Here is an 18,116-nt window from a genome sequence, read left to right on the forward strand (position 1 = left end):
ACTAAAGTAATGTTGGTTTATAATGATCAATCCTTTGTTTGCTAAGTTATTTGGCAGCATGATAGAAAATAGAATTAGCAAATGGGCAGAAGAAAATCATAAACGTGCAAAAGGCCGAGCCGGTTTCAGACCTAAACATTCCACAGTTGATCATGGTATTACTTTGAGACACATCATCGAAAAAACCTGGGAGAAAAAGGAAGATGTCTTCTGTTGCTTTGTTGATTTCAAAAAAGCTTTTGACACAGTCCCACGTGACAAACTGTGGCACAAAATGGAAGAGCTTGGTATCCCAGCTCATCTTAGGGCTGTTGTTCATAGGCTTTATGAGGAGGTTAAAGTGAAAATCAGAACTCCTAATGGCATTTCAACTAGTTTTAGGAGTGAAATTGGTGTCAAACAAGGGTGTCCTCTTTCCCCTACCTTGTTTGGCTTATACATTGACAAACTTGAAGAATGGTTAAACATGCAGAATGGTGATGGTATTCAATTGGGTGAATTTGTGATAATGCTGCTCCTTTATGCTGATGACCTCATTTTGCTTGCTAATTCCGCCCTTGGTTTGCAAGAGCACTTATTTGCCCTTGAGCGCTTTTGCAATATTGTGGGAATGCAAGTTAATATCAACAAGACGAAAATCATGGTTTTCTCAAGTAGAAGGAAACAAGAGCAACATAAGTTTTACTTTGAAGGTAGCATTCTTGAAGAAGTTGCAGATTACAAATACCTTGGAATTGATTTCAACAAGAGTCTTAGTTGGGAAGGTTGCAGGAAGAAGAGAACTCTAGGCGGCTGGAAAGCACTCTATGCACTTCAAAATAGAGGCAGAGACGCTGAGCTTTGGGATTGGAAAACCATCCAAACACTTTTTAGGCTTTTGGTGTTGCTGGTTATTCTATATGGTTGTGAAGTTTGGGCCAGCAGTACCTTAGATTCTCAATGGAAGCAAATTGAGAGAATTCAAAAATGTTTGATCACAAGTAAGTTCAAAATTAAAAGCACGGTCCCATATGATATCATGTTAAATGAAACGGGTGCTGCCCCTATTGAGACAGTTGCTATGGTACGTCTCATTAGCTATTTAAAAAGAACCGAGCAAATGGGAGAAGATAGATGGCCTAAGGTTGTTGTCAACGACACTTTGTGCAAAAGGAAGAAGATGTGGATGAAACAAAACATCAAGTGGTTGAAAAAATGGGATATTTATTTGAACTCATGCCCCACAAACAACAAGGAGATAAAGGTCTTCGTTATAGAAAAGTTTTACAAGAAAAATTGGAGTATTGGGTTAGGAAGGAAGAAACAATACTATATTAATGAGTTCAACCCCAATTATGATCATCTTCAAAAAGTCTATATAGGGGCTAATATATCATGGAAGGCTAAAATTCTAATCGCACAGCTTAGAACCAACTCTCACCAACTTCGGTGTGAGACCGGGCGGTGGAAAAGGCTAAAAGAGATTTGGGAAGAAAGAGTTTGCCCGTTTTGCGTCAGCGGGAGTGTGGAAACTGAAAAACATTTTATCTTGGAGTGTGAAGCACTTAAAGTCAGCCGGGAGAAGTTTGCCAATTTCCTAACTGCCAGCACATGGTATAACCTGTTCAGCGAGGAGCATATTGTGAAGATGGGTGCTCTCATCATCAGCCTGAATAAGCAGAGATCAGACCTTAAAAAACTGATTCAGCTTGATCAGATTGTCCCATAGGCTATTCTTAGCTTCGTAGACGTTAAAATTCTTTCTTCTTCTTCTAAAGAACAAGAAAGAACAAGGAATATGCGTGGCTGCCATTTGGTATTATTTCATTTGTAAGTGCGCTTCTTTAGAAGGCCATTAAAATTCTCGGAGTTGGAATATGCGTAGCGATAGAGTGGTTGGCCACCACTGCAGACGCCGGGATAGACAGAAAAGGAAAAGGAAAAGAAAAAAATATTACAAAACAGATCAGAACTGAACGCCGCAATGGATAAAATAACAATCAATTCTTTGATCGAGGGCGTAAAGGTACACATAGTAAGCTACCAATATCAAGTTGGAAGGTGGGGCAGCAGACCCAAAAAGAAAGAAAAAGAACGAGGATTTTGTAAAATATCGAGTGCTCCGCAGAATCCTTCACAAATTTGGAGCATTCAAGCAGGTTTAGCTGACAGAGTGAGCTGGGTAGGCGAAGTAGCGGAGCGACGTGGGCAAGAAGATGGAATCAAATACAATAGTTTTAGCTTGGTAATGTAGTAAGCTTTTCTCCTTAGCAAAAGGTGGGGTGAAGTTTTAATGGTGATGGTGGTGGTGCAGGGGAGCAGGGGAGGACGGGCAGCTGGGAGTGGGGAATACGGAGGACAGGGATACCGTGTGCCGGATTCAAATTCCGGAAGTCGAAGATGTGGGGCAGCGTGTGATCTCCGTGGTGGCGGGCAGCCGGAACTCTCTCGCAATTTCCCAAGAAGGACAGGTGGGTAATGTGCGTAATAAATGTTTGTGAGGATTGATTTATATGATTTTAACGAGATTGTGGTGACAGCTGTTTACGTGGGGATGGAACCAACGGGGCACCCTCGGGACCAAGACCAAGACCGAGACTGACACCGAGAGCACTCCTACTCCCACTCAGGTCAAGGCTCTTGCACATGTCAAAATAGTTCAGGTGAGGAAGCGGATTACACTTAAAGCATGCCGGTTTTGAGTGTTTTAGTGTTTGTTTTTATGATGGGTGGTTAATGTTGAGGATTGATGAAATTGGGCGCAGGCTGCCATAGGGGGTTGGCACTGCCTGGCGGTGGATGACCAAGGGCGTGCCTATGCTTGGGGTATTTGACACCTTTCCGTGTTTTTTTTTCTCTCTCTTTTATTGTTATTATGAATTTATGAGTATAATGATGAGGTCGAGTAGTACAGGTGGAAATGAATACGGGCAGTGCGGAGAGGAAGCAGAGAGAAAGGAGGACAACAGCAAAGTGATAAGACGGGATATATCCATCCCCCAGCGCTGTGCTCCTCAGCTCACTGTCCGTCAGGTACTTTATTTTCCTTGAAATTAACGTTGTGGCTGTACAATTTTTTGTTTTTTTCACGTATTATTGGGATTCAATTTCATAGTTTTAATATTATCATCTACTAGTGTTTCATAAGAACTCATCATGGAGTTTTGAATATTTTTATTGCTTCAGAAGAACTCATCATGTCAGGATTATAAATAGTTTATTTAGCTCTCATTATGCTTAGGTGATGCTCATGTAGATGAATGTATTCTTTAATTTTTCAATTAACACGTGTTTATTTGGTGATTTTTTTCCTGTTGGATGATTTATCAAGACTGAGATGTTTATTTTTTAATCTATCTTTATTGATTCATATTTCACGAGTAGTGGTTCATAAGAACTTATCTTTCATGACCATTGATTCATATTTCACAAGTAGTGGTTCATAAGAACTTATCTTTCATGACCATTGATTCATATTTCACCAGTAGTGGTTCATAAGAACTTATTTTTCATGACCATGAATGACTAACTTAACGCTCATAATATATCTAGGTAATGCTCAGAGGAATGATATATTTTTTTTTATTTTACAATGAGCTTTACATTCATGACATCCTAATTTATAGCAAATTGCTATTCAAGTCCAGAAAGCCATCTGATAATGCAAAATTGTGTTTTTCGGTAACCCACTTATCCGTTTACTGATAAGTCCATTGCTTTAAAGCCCTCCCTTTGATATAAGTCCATTGCTTTAAAGCCCTCCCTTTGATAATTTATTATCTATTTATGGCACATTCGTTGTAAAAATTTTCATTCTTATTTATCAACACATCACTGAATTTGGAGACGAACAAGTTTTTCTTCCTTTTAGTTTAGCCACAGCCTAATGACCATCATCAGCCACATGGTCGTCCAAAAACATGTAATCCAACTTCCACATGGAACTCTAGCCACAGGGTTGTTACCAGATAAACTGTAGGGAGACCCAAAGCGGAGTCATCTAAGTGCTATTTCATTGTGATTAGAAGTTAAATGACACTATGTTAAGAATCAAGATAACTAGTTTGAGGTTGCATGCCCTTGGTAATCTAACAACTTCCTATTTGTTGTAGAGTTATTCCCCTGACATTCCTTTGATATAATTTGTTGCTGTCAAAACATCAAAATGCAAGATTCAAAATAAGTCTCACTTCATAGAACTTGGGGTCCAATTACATTGCTTGCAACCTACAAGTAGCATACAACTGTCAATTGCTTGTATTACCTTCACTAGTGTCCCATTATAATCTTTGATCACTCTCTTCATTGTAGTAGTCACTATTACCTAGAGATCGGATGCTAAACCCATTGAAAAGAGATCGGATACCCTTATTTAACTTTTAAAAGATACCAATCAATTAAGATTGAAAAGCTTATCTGTGTGCCTTGATGAAGAGTCAACTTGATGTAAATCTACAATGAGTGTTAGCACATATGCATAAACAATACAGAGCATATGACAATAAAGAAGTGACTAAAGGTGATTTTATGAAGTAGGAGAACTCCTACCAAACAAGGTAAGTGGGTTGCTTTCTTGTTACATAACGAGGGCAAACCTTTTCAAAATGATACCTGCAGCAACAAGTGGAAATGCCACTTACAGCACGAAGTACTTGACTTCAAAAGCAGAAATGATATAGATATGAATGAATTTATTATTTGAGCAGTGGGAATGAAGGCCTTACTAACACTCACTCACAGTACTGAAATAAAAGGTAAGGACAACATTTGGCCCCTTACTTTACCTAAAGATAAGTTATGGACAACATGTATGGTAGGAGTTGAATGTGTTGGTTGCCACTAAAAGCTAAAGTATTAGATTCAGATGTCATAAAGAAGGTGCATGGTGATGTGTCTATATGAATAATGAAGAATAAGCGTTAATTGGATGGTGGGACTAAGGGAAGTGTAATGCATAGAACAATTTTATTTTCCTCGGAATAAGTTGGCACACCAGAATACAAAGATTTTTCAATTTATCAGAATTAATACGGGAACCCAAAAAACACAGAAAAAAAGAAGAAGATAAATAATTAATGTTATTTATATTTGAAGCTATCCTGATTGCATACAGAGTGAGAGGCCAAAAGAAAACAAGAGTGTATGCCATGAATTTATTTAAAGACCCAGGCCCAGTAAACTTTTGAAATAGACGTAATCACTCCCACAGTACCGTTTTGGGAGGGCAAAAATAAAATGCCAAAGTTCTAAAACATTCGATCTTTATTTCAATCGACTCCCCTTTAAGGTTTTGGAGAATTTTGATATACTGTTCAGGTTTTCAGGTTTTGATGGGACGATAGAAACACTTTTTTTTTCTTGCACTTTGCAATACAAATGCCCTTTAATTGGACCCAACTTCGAGGCATTTCCCTGCGTTTGTAGGCACAATGAAGATGATTTCCACTTTAACTTGGTTTTAAATATTCATTGTTTGCTAAGCTTGGGTTAGGGTTTTTATCGACCTCTTGAGACACGAAAAGGTGCTTTATCTTTTATTTTAACATGCCATGAGCTTTATTTTGTTCACTTTATCTTAACTTTGGGCCTTTTCAGGATTTTGCTCAGTATTTGAAGGCACGAAAAGGCATTGTGAAGGCATTTAATTGTTTAGAACCTACGAACTTCTTTCTTTTTAAAGACCGACTCCTTTTTGGTTATTTTATTAATACCTCAGTGACTTAGGAAGTTTCGGTATTTTATTTGGTACCTTGGGTCCTTATTTTGACGCCTAAACCCATTTCCTGCTTTCACTTGCTAGAGGCTCTTTTTCGGTATATTTTTTTGGGTTTACAAGGCGTTTTGAAAACAATTTTACCTTTTATGCCTAGGTCCATTTTGCGCACATCTTGCCTGGACCTTTAGTTTTGATGCTAAACACCCATAGGCTCAATACTTTTATTGGTGAATGAAGACTTTTATTTCATTTAGACGTTCAAGTTCACCTTATAAATTTTGGCTCATTTTGTCTGGCGAGTTCGATATTTACAGGGCAAAAATAACAAAAGCTCCTCATTTTAAAATGCCACTTGCCTTAGCTTATGCGTTTGGGATTTGCACTATCCCTCTCTTAACATTTAGTTCCTTGCAAGGCTTAGTTCGAGATTTTGCTGGCAATATCCAGACTCTCATGGGACGTGTAAAGGTTCAAACTTGCACTATTTTGCCTTGAATGGCCCAAACTTGCTTCAATGGACCTCTTGTTTCTCTTTAAGCATTTGTCATCCCAGTGCAGTCCTGAACTCTGCAAACCTTTGACATCATACCCTGGAGATCGCTTCTCAAGCCCCATGGGGTGATGGCTTGGTGATCTCTCTGATTTTCTAAAGGCTTCTCTCTCTTTGATGACACTCCAACTCCTAAATTGACTCTATAGGCCTGCTCAAGACTAGCTTCTCATTGCATTTTGGGGACCATCTCTCTCTCTCTCTCTCTTTGCTTCTTACTCTACCAATCCTAACAAAATCCTACTCAAGACGTCGACGAGGCAAAACCAAGAAAGGGGGTCCTTGTCAGCGACAGGGAGTGTGTGCAAGGCACAATAAACTCCACAAACAAACTTGCATTGTTTGTTAAATGATAATCCCATACAGCCATCTTTGGAAGATAATGTGAGTTCTGCTGCACTAAATCACAAGAATCATAGTTGTAGCAACACAAGTATGATCAAATGTAACAATAAATGAAGGTGATGGAATATCAACATGTTAAACACATAGATATACTGAGAATGGGGGTGAATTATTATACGGTAATTCCAAATTAATTCAACACTAATTATCATTAATAACTTCTCCAAGCATCACAACTAACCTCAAACCCAAATCATCATTAGTAGCATTTACTAGTCTTTTCTTAATTATGAAGCAACTTATCAAGTGAAGAACATAAACACACATCCACACAAATGAATACTATATTTACATGGAAATTCGGAAGGGGAAAACCACAGTGAGAATAACTGCTTGGATCTATTGCCCAAATCTAGCCTCACAAAAAATATAATAAAGAAACTACATGTAGGCACCAACCTACAAGAGACACCAATCCCCAATTACATTTGTAGGCACCAACCTATAGGAGACACCAATCCCCAATTACATTTGTAGGCACCAACCTACTAGAGACACCAATCCACTCATCCAAGATCTGAGCACCAACTCAACATGTTAGACACCAATCTCAAATAGAATATAAGAAATATTTAATATGGACCTTCAAGTCTGAATACATGACTCCCTCTTGATTTGATCAACTTTAGAACATTCTCATACTGTGCATAAGATCTTCAAATGAAACCACTCACAATGAGTAGACAGTTTGCACAAGTTGTCACTGTTATCATGCTACTCATTCAACATCATCACCCACATACTCGCACATCAACAACCACACTTTGCACTTCCTCTCATCATCTTGAAAAGAATTTGATCATCAATATATGTGTATTCAAGTTGTGAATATCATTCCAACATATTTAAAGTCTTTTCACAAGTCGGCCACATAAAACCATCAATCAAATGTGTAGTTGGCTAGGTCCTAAAGCCCACACATTACTCAAGGAGCAAGGACACACTATGCATAATCCAACTCATACTCAGTTGGCCCCAATGAACATATACACACTTCATACAATTGGCACGCAATGCAAATCTCTTATGTATGCATCTCGAATATAATTATAGATTGTGAACTGCCACAGAGATCATCCAGTTACTTCTATCTTCTTGTAGGGTGAAGCTTAGCTTGTACAACTTTGGAATCTGACACACCATCCTTAGCTCATTTTTACTTCCAATCCACAAGCCATAAAACATTATTGCGGTAGAATGCGATATAGAACACGTTGTCTGTGTATACATGGTGTTCGAGTAACATACTTTAGTTTTATACCGTAAACACTTTCAGATCACCTTCAATAATTGGAATAGATGTATGATGATATTACAACATTCTGCAAGAGAGCTATCATTGTCCTTTGAGAACTCAAATGCTTAGACATGTCATGTCAGACATAACTAAAATTGTTGTAGTTATCGAACACTTGGAATCAAGTACAATTACATTTAATTCTAACTGCCTCCTTTCACATCAATGACAACACATTGTTCAACACAACACATGTTTTTAGAACATTAGAAGATGAAAGAACTCCAAGATTCAAATGACCATAGTGGATCTCCTCAAATGTGTCCAAATTAGATGCCATAGTGTGTACAGTAGCTGAAGGAACAATAAGTGGGAAATGTGAGAAGGTGCAGACTTGAGAATGGTGATCAACCTCCCCAATTTTAATAATATCTTTGCTATGCAAATCTTGAATGATGACAAAATCTAGTGTGAACTCGACACTCTTTCTTGCTCCACCATGAGTGATTTGATAGATAAAAAGGATATTGGTTGACAATAAGGCACATGAAGAACATCATTGAATACTCTGTCGTCCATGTCGATAGATCCCTTTCCACAAACATGCATATATGTGTTGTTAGCCATTAGGATATGTGGTGATGAACAAGAATCAAATGAAGAGTACATACTTAGTGGTGAGGCCATATGATGCGAGGCTCCAAAATCAAGTATCTATTTATTTGACTTAGAATTTGCAACTGCAACAAGCTCTTGCCCCTCATGTCTCTCTAACTTCGATGAAGAAGGAGATGAACCCACTGACATTGTTGAAGGCAAACTAGTTTGATCTTCTGAAGAAGCTTCAATTCATCAATTTGTTTTGAATAACATTGATTTTCATTATGCCCTGATTTCTTGCAATATGCACACTTAGGCTTTCCTTCTTAGATGATTCCTCATGAGAGAGAGGATCTAGATTCTTTGTGTAGCTTGTTCTTTTTCTTCCTTTTTTTTTTTTGCTCGGTAAATTTATCATTCTATTAATTTCAAAAACAAATTACATACTTCGAGAGAGTTCAAAAGTAGATACGAGAGATGTCCAGACAAAATTAAAGGACCATCTATAGTCATAACACAACTTAATCTACTAGCCACCCCCATAACCAAGTTTACTGAAATTACAAACAAAAAACATGAAACCCAATTCAACTTGCAAGAACAATATCCTTGCCTTTCGTCGAGCCTCCTTGTAGAGTCTTCAATGGGTCTTCGTCCTCAGCCGGGTCGTCATCTTCTTTTGGTGGAAAGCCAATCCAAATAGTTCATTTTGGCTTGCAGCATCTTGACCCTCTTGGTCGACCACGTTTCTTCTTTGCAGAAGATGAGGAGCTGCCCTCCAAAGCTGCCGTCCCAAAGGATCCCCATTTTGCCACTTCTCTGTTCACGTCTTCCCTCTCCCTAGCTTCCAGAAGTCTACAATCGTGCATAGACCCACCTGCGCTGTCGCCTTGTGAACCTCCTTGCTACATGTCGCACTCCACACCAAATAAGGACGGAGGGGAGGACAAAACTCACTAACATGGAGCCAAGCTCCATCCGGGCATACAAAGCCTTCTCCATCCCTCGACATCCGAATGAAACTATCTAAGTTTTCCCTTCATTCTTCCTTCACACAACACTCCACCGCCCACCTCACCCTTTCCTTCTTAAGCAACTCAAAACAACCATGCGGCAAATAAGGAAGCAATGTCCGCATTGGTCCTGTATTTGTATTGAGCATGGAGGTATTCATCTCCTAGGACCAGTTTGACACTGCCAATGAAGTCTGGTTCCTCAAAACAGAAGACATTTGAAAGTCTCTTGTCCCAAACTTTCCCCCAAAATGCAACCATTGCCTTAGACACTTGCAAAGAAAAATTAGGTTCCATCATTGCCAACGCACCTCAACACTGCTATGGCTCCCAAAGAAAAGCACCACCTCGGCAAAGCTTGTATCACAACTTCCAATCTTGCTGAGAAAGTAGTGTAAACTCCACACTACGATCAAAGTAGGCATAAATGGACCCGGCTGAGGCAAGGTTGGCAACATGTGTGGCGAGTATCAACACCATTAATTCTCATACGGCAAACAACTCGCCACCTTGTATTTGCAACGTTCAATACCGCCGCCGCCTCCAACGAAGATGGCACAATCTATCGGTTGGAGAGAATTGACCTACCATATCTTGGAAAGCCTGCCACTCATTAATAGTGAAAAGCTCGATGTCCTCAACCATCAATGCAAATGTCAACCCAAAAAAACCAAGCTTAGTTTGAAAAAACCGATTGAGAATTGACTGTTTGGAGGGAAGCTTCCAAACAAATATCACCAATTTGAAGTGTTAAAGCTTCATTTGCACATCTATTTGCTTCATAATTTCCTTCTTGCAAGATATGTGAAATCTTATAATTCTGGAAGGAAGAAAGAAGACCTTTGATGAGTTGGATTTCCCTATCTAGCCTCCAGTTTTGGGAAACACCTTTAATAATGGCATGAACAATGATCTGAGAGTCTCCTTCGAGGTGAAGATTTGAAATGCCCAACTTCTGCGCTATATGAATTGCTAGAAGTGCCACCTGAGGCTCAACTTCATTATTTGTGCCCGAAACTAAATGTTGCTTGCCTTTAGCAATGATTTTGCCTTCACTGCCCTTAGCAACATAGCCAGCCCTCGAAGGGCCTGGAGTGCCTCGAGCCGCCCCATCGAAATTCACCTTAATCCAACCATGTTCCGGGGGTTGCCAAGCTTTTCGATTCTCCATCTCTAGGGGGGTAAAAGGATCAACCCTGACAAACCCATTAACGGGTTTAAACTTAATGAGTGGCCAATGAGATTGGATATTGCTGTCCAAGCAGCTCTAGGGGACCTACTAATGTTAATAGAACTTGAAGCTGAGCTAACTAACTCCGAAATAGACCTTTCAGTTCTACTCCATAACTGCATCATCCTTTCTTCTTTGCCTTGAAAGATACGTCTATTATGTTCTTTCCAGATCTCCCAGATCAACGCTTATGGAGAGATGATTCAAATACTGGAAAAAACCAATTTTGTTTCTCTTCCACCAACTAAGAAGTCATGATTTTAGATCCGAGTTGAGTGGAGTGGACCATCCCAGTTTACCCAATAGAGTTCCCCAACATTCTTGAGTGATAGAACAATGAAGGAGGAGGTGATCTACCGTTTCTTCTTCCTCTTTGCAAAGAGCACACCTGAAAGGGCCAATGAAACTCAATTTATGTAGCCGATTGCCAGTTAGGATTCTGCCTCTCATAGCTAACCAAGTGAACCAACCTTCTTTTGGGAGACACTTCGAATTCCAACATAGATTTGTTAGCCAATTTTCCTCTGATAAATCTGTGTCAAGAAGGGTATACCCTATCTTCACTGAATAATTCCCACTCTTCGCTCCGCTCCAAATCAGCTCGTCTTCCACATCAGAAACTTTGATTGGTCTAGTATCAAACAGTTCCTTCAAACGATTTTCCTAGTCAGCAGGTAGATCAAGATCCTTCGGATCCCGCCAAGACCAAAGTTCGAAACCATTGGACACCTTCCTCACCACATAGTTGGACACCTTATATCCCCATGTATTTTCCGCCCTCCTTCTAATCTCTTGCCATGAATCGTCATCACCTCGAGCTTTATACCCATCCCAAGAGTCTGACTAGAAATTTGCCTTAGATCCATTGCCAACTTTCCACGTTAAATGATTAGAGATGATTTGCCTGCAGTATAAGAGGAAATTCCAAATTGCCGATCCCCTACATCGATTTCGAATGGTGAGAATTCTGTCCACGTTCTGACAATCCAAGTATTTATGGGATAAGATTTGGACCCATCTTTGATTTGGTTTGCAGTACATCTGCCAAATGAGTTTGGCTCCCATAGCAAGGTTTAAAAGATTCCATTTCCTAATACCAGCTCCACCAGCCAACTTGGATTTGCAAACTTTGTTCCACGCCAATAAAGGAATCTTGTCCTTCTCCTCCGAGCCATTCCAGAAGAATTTCCTCATGCCTTTCTCTAAAATTTTAAGGATCTTGGATGGAATTTTCATACATTGCATTGAGTATAGTGGAATAGCCAAGATAATTGATTTTAACATAATGATTCTCCCGGTTGAGGAAAGCCACTTCCCCTTCCAGCTTTCCATCCCGCTCTTGTATCTCTCCACAAGTTTACTCCAAAATAATGGTTTATTCAGACCTTTAAAAAGGGGAATACCAAGGAATCCGCTAGGAAGTTTGCCTAAACTAATGCCCAAGACTCTAGAAATGTCTCTTTGAGTTTCCTGTGGGGTGTAGAAGCAGTACATCTCAGATTTGGACCAATTAACAACTTGACCTGATAGCCTGCAATACTTATCGAGAACCATTCTGATGGTCTTAGCTTCTCTCGTTGTAGCTTCCCCCATCAATAGAGTATCATCAGCAAACTGGGTATGGGTGACCGCATCAGTACCTCTCGCGATACAAATACCTCTCCAACGACCTTCACCTTTGACTTTATTTGTCATTCTACCCAGAGCCTCTGCCATGATAATGAATAGAAAGGGCGATAGAGGGTCGCCTTGCCTGATACCTCTAGAGGTCAGGAAGAAACCTTGAGGAGAGCCATTAACCAACACAGAACCCCGGGGAGTAGAGATGCAACTTCTTACCCATTCAATCCAATCACCATGAAAACCTTAAGCAGGAAAGATTGATTAACGTGGTCATACGCTTTCTTCACATCAATTTTGATTAGCATTCTATTCGTCTTGGCTTTCCTTACCGAGTGTATCGCCTCATGAGCAATGATAATGCCTTCCACAATGGATCTATTAGGAGTGAATCCACTTTGTTCCTTAGAGATGATCGCTAGGAGGAGTGATTTTAGACTGTTTGCCATGACTTTTGCTATTATTTTGTAAGTAGTATTGCACAGAGATATTGGGTGCAGATCATCAAAGGATTGAACCTTCTCCTTCTTTGGGATGAGAGTGATAAAGGTATTACCAAGGTTTTTAGACATGTACCTTTTCACTCTAGATTCTTTAACCATTGCCACCACATCATCTTTAACTATTTCCCATAATTTTTGGAAAAAATAGAGAGGGAAAGCCGTGTGGACCTGGAGCTTTGTCACCCTCCATTGAGAAAGGAGCCGCCTTGATTTCGTCGGGAGCAATCCTTCGCATCAACCATTCATTATGGGAGTTTGTTATGATCTTCAGAATGAAACCCAATTCTTCCTCAATCTGATCCGTGTAGTTCCTTTCCCCTTCATTAAGCAAGTTTGAGAAATAAGAAACTGTCGCCTTATTAATGTCCTCATTCTCCTCTAAAACAATATCTCGGCTATCCTCGATCTGAGAAATCCGATTAAGTCACCTTCTAACTCTCACAGATCGATGAAAAAAACTGGTATTTCGATCTCCTTCTTTGAGTCAACATTCCTAGTATTTCTGTCTCTAGAATGTTTCTTCTTTGGCCAAAGTCTCAAATAACCTCTGATGAAGGGCTTTCTCTTGGTGATAATCAGAGCATGTCATACCCTTTTCCATCACTAATTTATTGAGACTTTCTAACTCTGATTCAATTTTTAATTTTTCTGCAAAAATATTACCAAAGTGGCATCTATTCCATTCTTTTAGTTTTTCTTTGATGTACTGGAGCTTCCTCACCATTAGGTCTGCCTTTGTAACTCTGGGAAGAGAGATTTTTGACCACCATTGTTCCACGAGATCAAACAGCTTATCCTCACGAAGCCACATTTTCTCGAACTTAAAAGGACATCTCAAAGGAGCCGAGTCTTCTTGCAAATTTAGAGTGATAGGGAAGTGATTTGACCCTGATACTGGGAGGATAGAATCTTCCCAGCAAATCTGTGATCCACTCCAATTATCCGACAAAAGGAAATAATCAAGCTTTTGGGAGATACACCCTTCACCCCTCTATCGGTTAGTCCATGTGAAACAACCATTTTTGAAATTAACATCGATAAAATTGTTATTGTGAAATGAAATTATCAAAGGCCGTCTGGGCTCTATTGAAACCTCCATCACCCCCCATCTTTTCCATAGGGTTTCTAATTGCATGTAAGTCGCCACCAAATACTACAAAATCTGTAGATAAAGAGCTACAAAAGGAGGAAATTTGAGACCATACCTCAATCTTCTCATTCCATTTGGTTGGTCCTGTTGACGTGTATTTTGTACACAATCATACACAGAATAAAATACCCATGGGTACCTTATCCTCTCTTGAATAAAGTCTTTGATTGCTGAAGATGTCGCAAAAAAAGGATCAATCAGGGTGACTCCAATGTTCTTTTATGTAGGGTCTCTACATGTGGATAAGCACCAGTGGTCGTTGTGAATGCTGTTTCATCAAGGGGCCTTACGTCCTCTAAGCTGTAGGAACAAGATTTCTCTAAACTAATAAGTTCTTAAAAAAGATCAAAGGGTAGAGTTTGCAAGGGATAAATTCTAATCTAATCCTATGAATGACCTAATGTAGGCTAGACTTGGCAAGATTCTACCAATTTCAATATTGCCATGAAGTAACAACCCAACTGAAATTGATGCGATCTTCTAAGGTAACAAATGATTTTTTCAATTCATCAAGGATCATGGACACTACCACAAAGACACATATCCAAAGCTCAATGACGATTGAAGGTTTAAACAATTCAAGTCTCTCCAGTTGACCACACAAGGCGTTCCTACAATCAGTAAGAAGCTAGTGGTTTGGAACGTGAATCTCACCAAAATCAAGCCCAACACTTAGTCCTTCAAATTTAAATACTACTTCGACTGAGAATGATCCAAGAAAGAAAACAACCATGAAGATAGCCACAAGAATTGCAATAAAACATCATAACTTCAATATTTTATTGATCTCAAAGCCAAAATAGGCAACAATTGTTTGAAATTCTTTCTTCAAACTCAATCTTGCTACAAAATAACTTTCTTCTCTCCAAAAAGCTCTAATCTTCTAACTATTTCTTATTGCTCTATTTCTAATTACAAATGAAAATGAATGAGGGTATATATAGCATCCTCAAATACAATGAACGGCCCAGATCAAAAGAAGATCAACGGCTGAGATTCTGAGACCTAAACCCTAATTAGGGTTTTATTACAAAAGTTCCCTTTTTACTGCACAATATTAAATGCATAGCCAAATATTTAATTTGGCACAAAAATCAAGGAAACATAGACCAATGATAATTAAGGTGCCATGTCATCTATAACAACCTCTCTTCTAGAATCTTATTCCCTTTCTAATGCTCCTTTTTAGCATATGCAATGAATCTGGACACGATTCCTTCGATCTCAGCAATAGGAATCTCGGGAAGATTCCTCATTCGTTCCTCCAAGTGAATAATCTGATCAAAGGCCTTGAGAAGAGCCGCGTCCCATTCAGGTTCGAGTTCCTTGATTTTCTCAATCAGGAGCACAGTAGCAAACATTTGATCTCTTTGTTCATCTGTAATAACATTCTCATCTTTGCAAAAGATGACTTTGACCCTTTCTTCCAACTCTTGAAGATCCACATCTGTTTCAACCTCGATCCTTCTGCCCAGAATAGTACATAAAACCCCAAACACCTTGTCCTGGATTGGATGGATGACCTCCTCCACTTGATTGCATTTGGTGCTGGTATCCTCAAAAAGAACTTCCTTCATCTGGAGTAAAGTAGACCACTGGAGTAAATTATGAGCTCCTCCATCCATTATCTTTTCTTGTGCTAAAGTCTTCCTTGGTGTTTGCCTAATTACTTGAAGAACAGGAATGATAACATCTTTAGTATGAGCAAAGGCGGCTACTGTTATCATTAGGTTGTGGATGATCTCAAGGACCTGGATAGCCCGATGAATGGTCTGCATCATTCTTGTTGCAAACCCAACGGCAACTGTATGAGATTTGTCAATCTAAGAGCTCATAAGCTGGACCAAGCTCTTAACTCTCTCTGCCTCACCAACTGATTCAAGGGGAAGTGCTTGCACAGGAGATACTGCTGGGTCCTGCCGTCCCAAAGGCTGACTGAGGTGGCTAAAGTAGCCTCTCCAAGCACCGACCTCTCTCTCAAGTTTTCTATTCTTTTCCGTTTCTCCTCTAAGCTTGTCTTTAAGTGCCTCAAATGAATTAGTTGCCTCATCCAAGGCCTGCTCGGTGGTGAGTGGACCAAGCTCAACGGTTTCTACATCATATTCCTCTGCAAGGATTTCACCCTCGTACTTGTCCACTGCTGGTGTAGCTATCTGCAACTTCCTGGACCCTGTCTCATCTTTGATCATCTTGGACATTTTGGTGGCCTTCTTCTTTTCTGTTACTCCCTGAGGATTTCCGACAAGGCTATCTAAATCAATCACATTATCTTCGTCTTCGATCACAATCACCCTTGTTAGTCTCTCCTTCAACCAATTTGGAATGGCGGACCTTGTCTCTCTAACTTGTATTTCTTTAGGTAGTGGTTCTTCTTTCCGGAGAGGAGATGTTGCTTCATCGTCATTCTGGTCTTCATGTAGCTCATTGACCCAGGGAGATTGACTTGATGAACGTTGAGATGCCTGTCCTCCTTCATGTTTATCATTCTGAACCATTGATTCCATAGATTTCTCCACTTCAAGTGTCCTCTTCTCCTGTCGAGAAGATGTGCCGGATGAGCGATCTCGATTGGCTTCCTGTTTCTTCTTGGAAGATTCTCTTTTCTCAGGTCTTTCCTTCCTCTTCGCACCTCTAGGATGGGGATTGCCTTCACTTACGCTTCTGGGGTGAGGATTGCCTTCGCCTGTGCATCTAGGATGAGGATTGCCTTCACTTGCGCTTGCTCCTCCTTCTGTCGTCCTTTCCTCCAAAGTAAAAGTCATAGATATGTTTTGCTCTCTCAACTTTTGATGTTGCACATCAACCCATCTGCGAGTACAGGACAAAACTGGGGCCATCAAAGCCTTTAAGTCCACAATCTCAGGTTCATTCCAATCTATCTTTACTGCCTTGTATCATATGATGCCTGGAGGTGCCTGCCACTGTCCTGAGCTTGATCGGCCACTCTGTAAACTTTGCATTTCCTGATGAAATCCAAAGGCAATTTGGAATGCATCTTTCTTTTCACTTCTAAATCATCTGAGAGATTCATCCAAAAGTCCTCTAGCTGACATTCATGCTTGTATTTTCTACCAACTGTCTCTTCTATATATCCATAAGGATCAAAATTCTCCCTCAATGAAAAGAATGAAAATGAATATAAGGCCAATTCCCTTTCTGCATCATCTAAAGCTGGAACATTAGGACATACCTCAACTGAATTCCCTAGTATGATAGGTACAGGAATCCCATTTCCGTGCCTGTGTCTGAATGCCTTTGCATAAGCTGCCAACTGCCTAGTCACCTCAAGTAGTATTATCCTGTCTGTCGGATATCTTGGCAACATATATGGAGGTGAAGGACACCCATGAACTCTGATATATGTAAACTTCTGGAATTGGATAAACCAAGCACCATACCTCTTTACAAGTTCTTGTGCCTCCTAAGATAGCTGATTATGAATCCCGCCTTGCAGCGTCCTGGTGATGTTCATTGTGAAGGTATCATTGACTAACTTGTAGTTACTTCCCGGTGGATGATGCAAATGAACATAAGAGTCACAAACTCTGACCTCCCCAGGTGCTCTTCCAATCGCTCCTCTGTGAGGTAGTCCTGCATACTCAAAACTCCTGATTAAGGCATATATGATGTATGAGCTCATGTGGAATGACTTGGTAGCCTTCAGTCTTCTCAACTGCATGTCCAAGCAATGGCTAATAATTCTAGCCCAATGAATTGTTCCTTTTCCTTGAACTATCACTTGGATGAAGAAGAACATCCACTTCTCAAAATAGAAAGCTTGAGGAGCCCCTGTAACTCGATTGAGTAAGGTTATCAAATCTCTGTACTCCTCTTGGAAGTCGATCCTATGTGGTGTGTTGGGAATCTTGCTCAGGCGAGGACGACTTTTGAGTAACCAATTCTTGTTGATGATGCTCAAGCAAGTGTCTGGATCATCTTCGTACATGGATCTTGCTCCTTCCAAGCTTTTGTAAATCATGTCTTTATGTTCTGGCAGATGGAGAGCTTCACTGATAGCCTCATCTGAAAGATAAGCCAAAGTATTTCCTTCCTTGGACACGATCGATCTTGACTGTGGGTCGTAATGGCGGGCACACTCGATCATCAGCTCA

At 40.0% G+C, this 18,116-nt stretch overlaps 1 protein-coding gene across 1 annotated transcript in view; it reads left to right on the top strand.

The window, feature by feature from the left end:
• Positions 1-1,965: 1,965 nt before the first annotated feature.
• LOC131041533 (ultraviolet-B receptor UVR8) overlaps positions 1,966-18,116 on the top strand; it is a 191,902-nt gene continuing 175,751 nt past the window's right edge. Inside the window, exons 1-5 of the mRNA XM_057974660.2 lie at positions 1,966-2,224; positions 2,294-2,450; positions 2,520-2,642; positions 2,745-2,805; positions 2,894-3,012. Of these exons, the coding sequence (XP_057830643.1) occupies positions 2,196-2,224; positions 2,294-2,450; positions 2,520-2,642; positions 2,745-2,805; positions 2,894-3,012 (489 nt within the window). The 5' untranslated portion in view covers positions 1,966-2,195. The remainder of the gene's footprint in view (positions 2,225-2,293; positions 2,451-2,519; positions 2,643-2,744; positions 2,806-2,893; positions 3,013-18,116) is intronic.

The sequence above is a fragment of the Cryptomeria japonica genome, chromosome 2 (genome assembly GCF_030272615.1).
Source record: "Cryptomeria japonica chromosome 2, Sugi_1.0, whole genome shotgun sequence".
Taxonomy (NCBI): domain Eukaryota; kingdom Viridiplantae; phylum Streptophyta; class Pinopsida; order Cupressales; family Cupressaceae; genus Cryptomeria; species Cryptomeria japonica.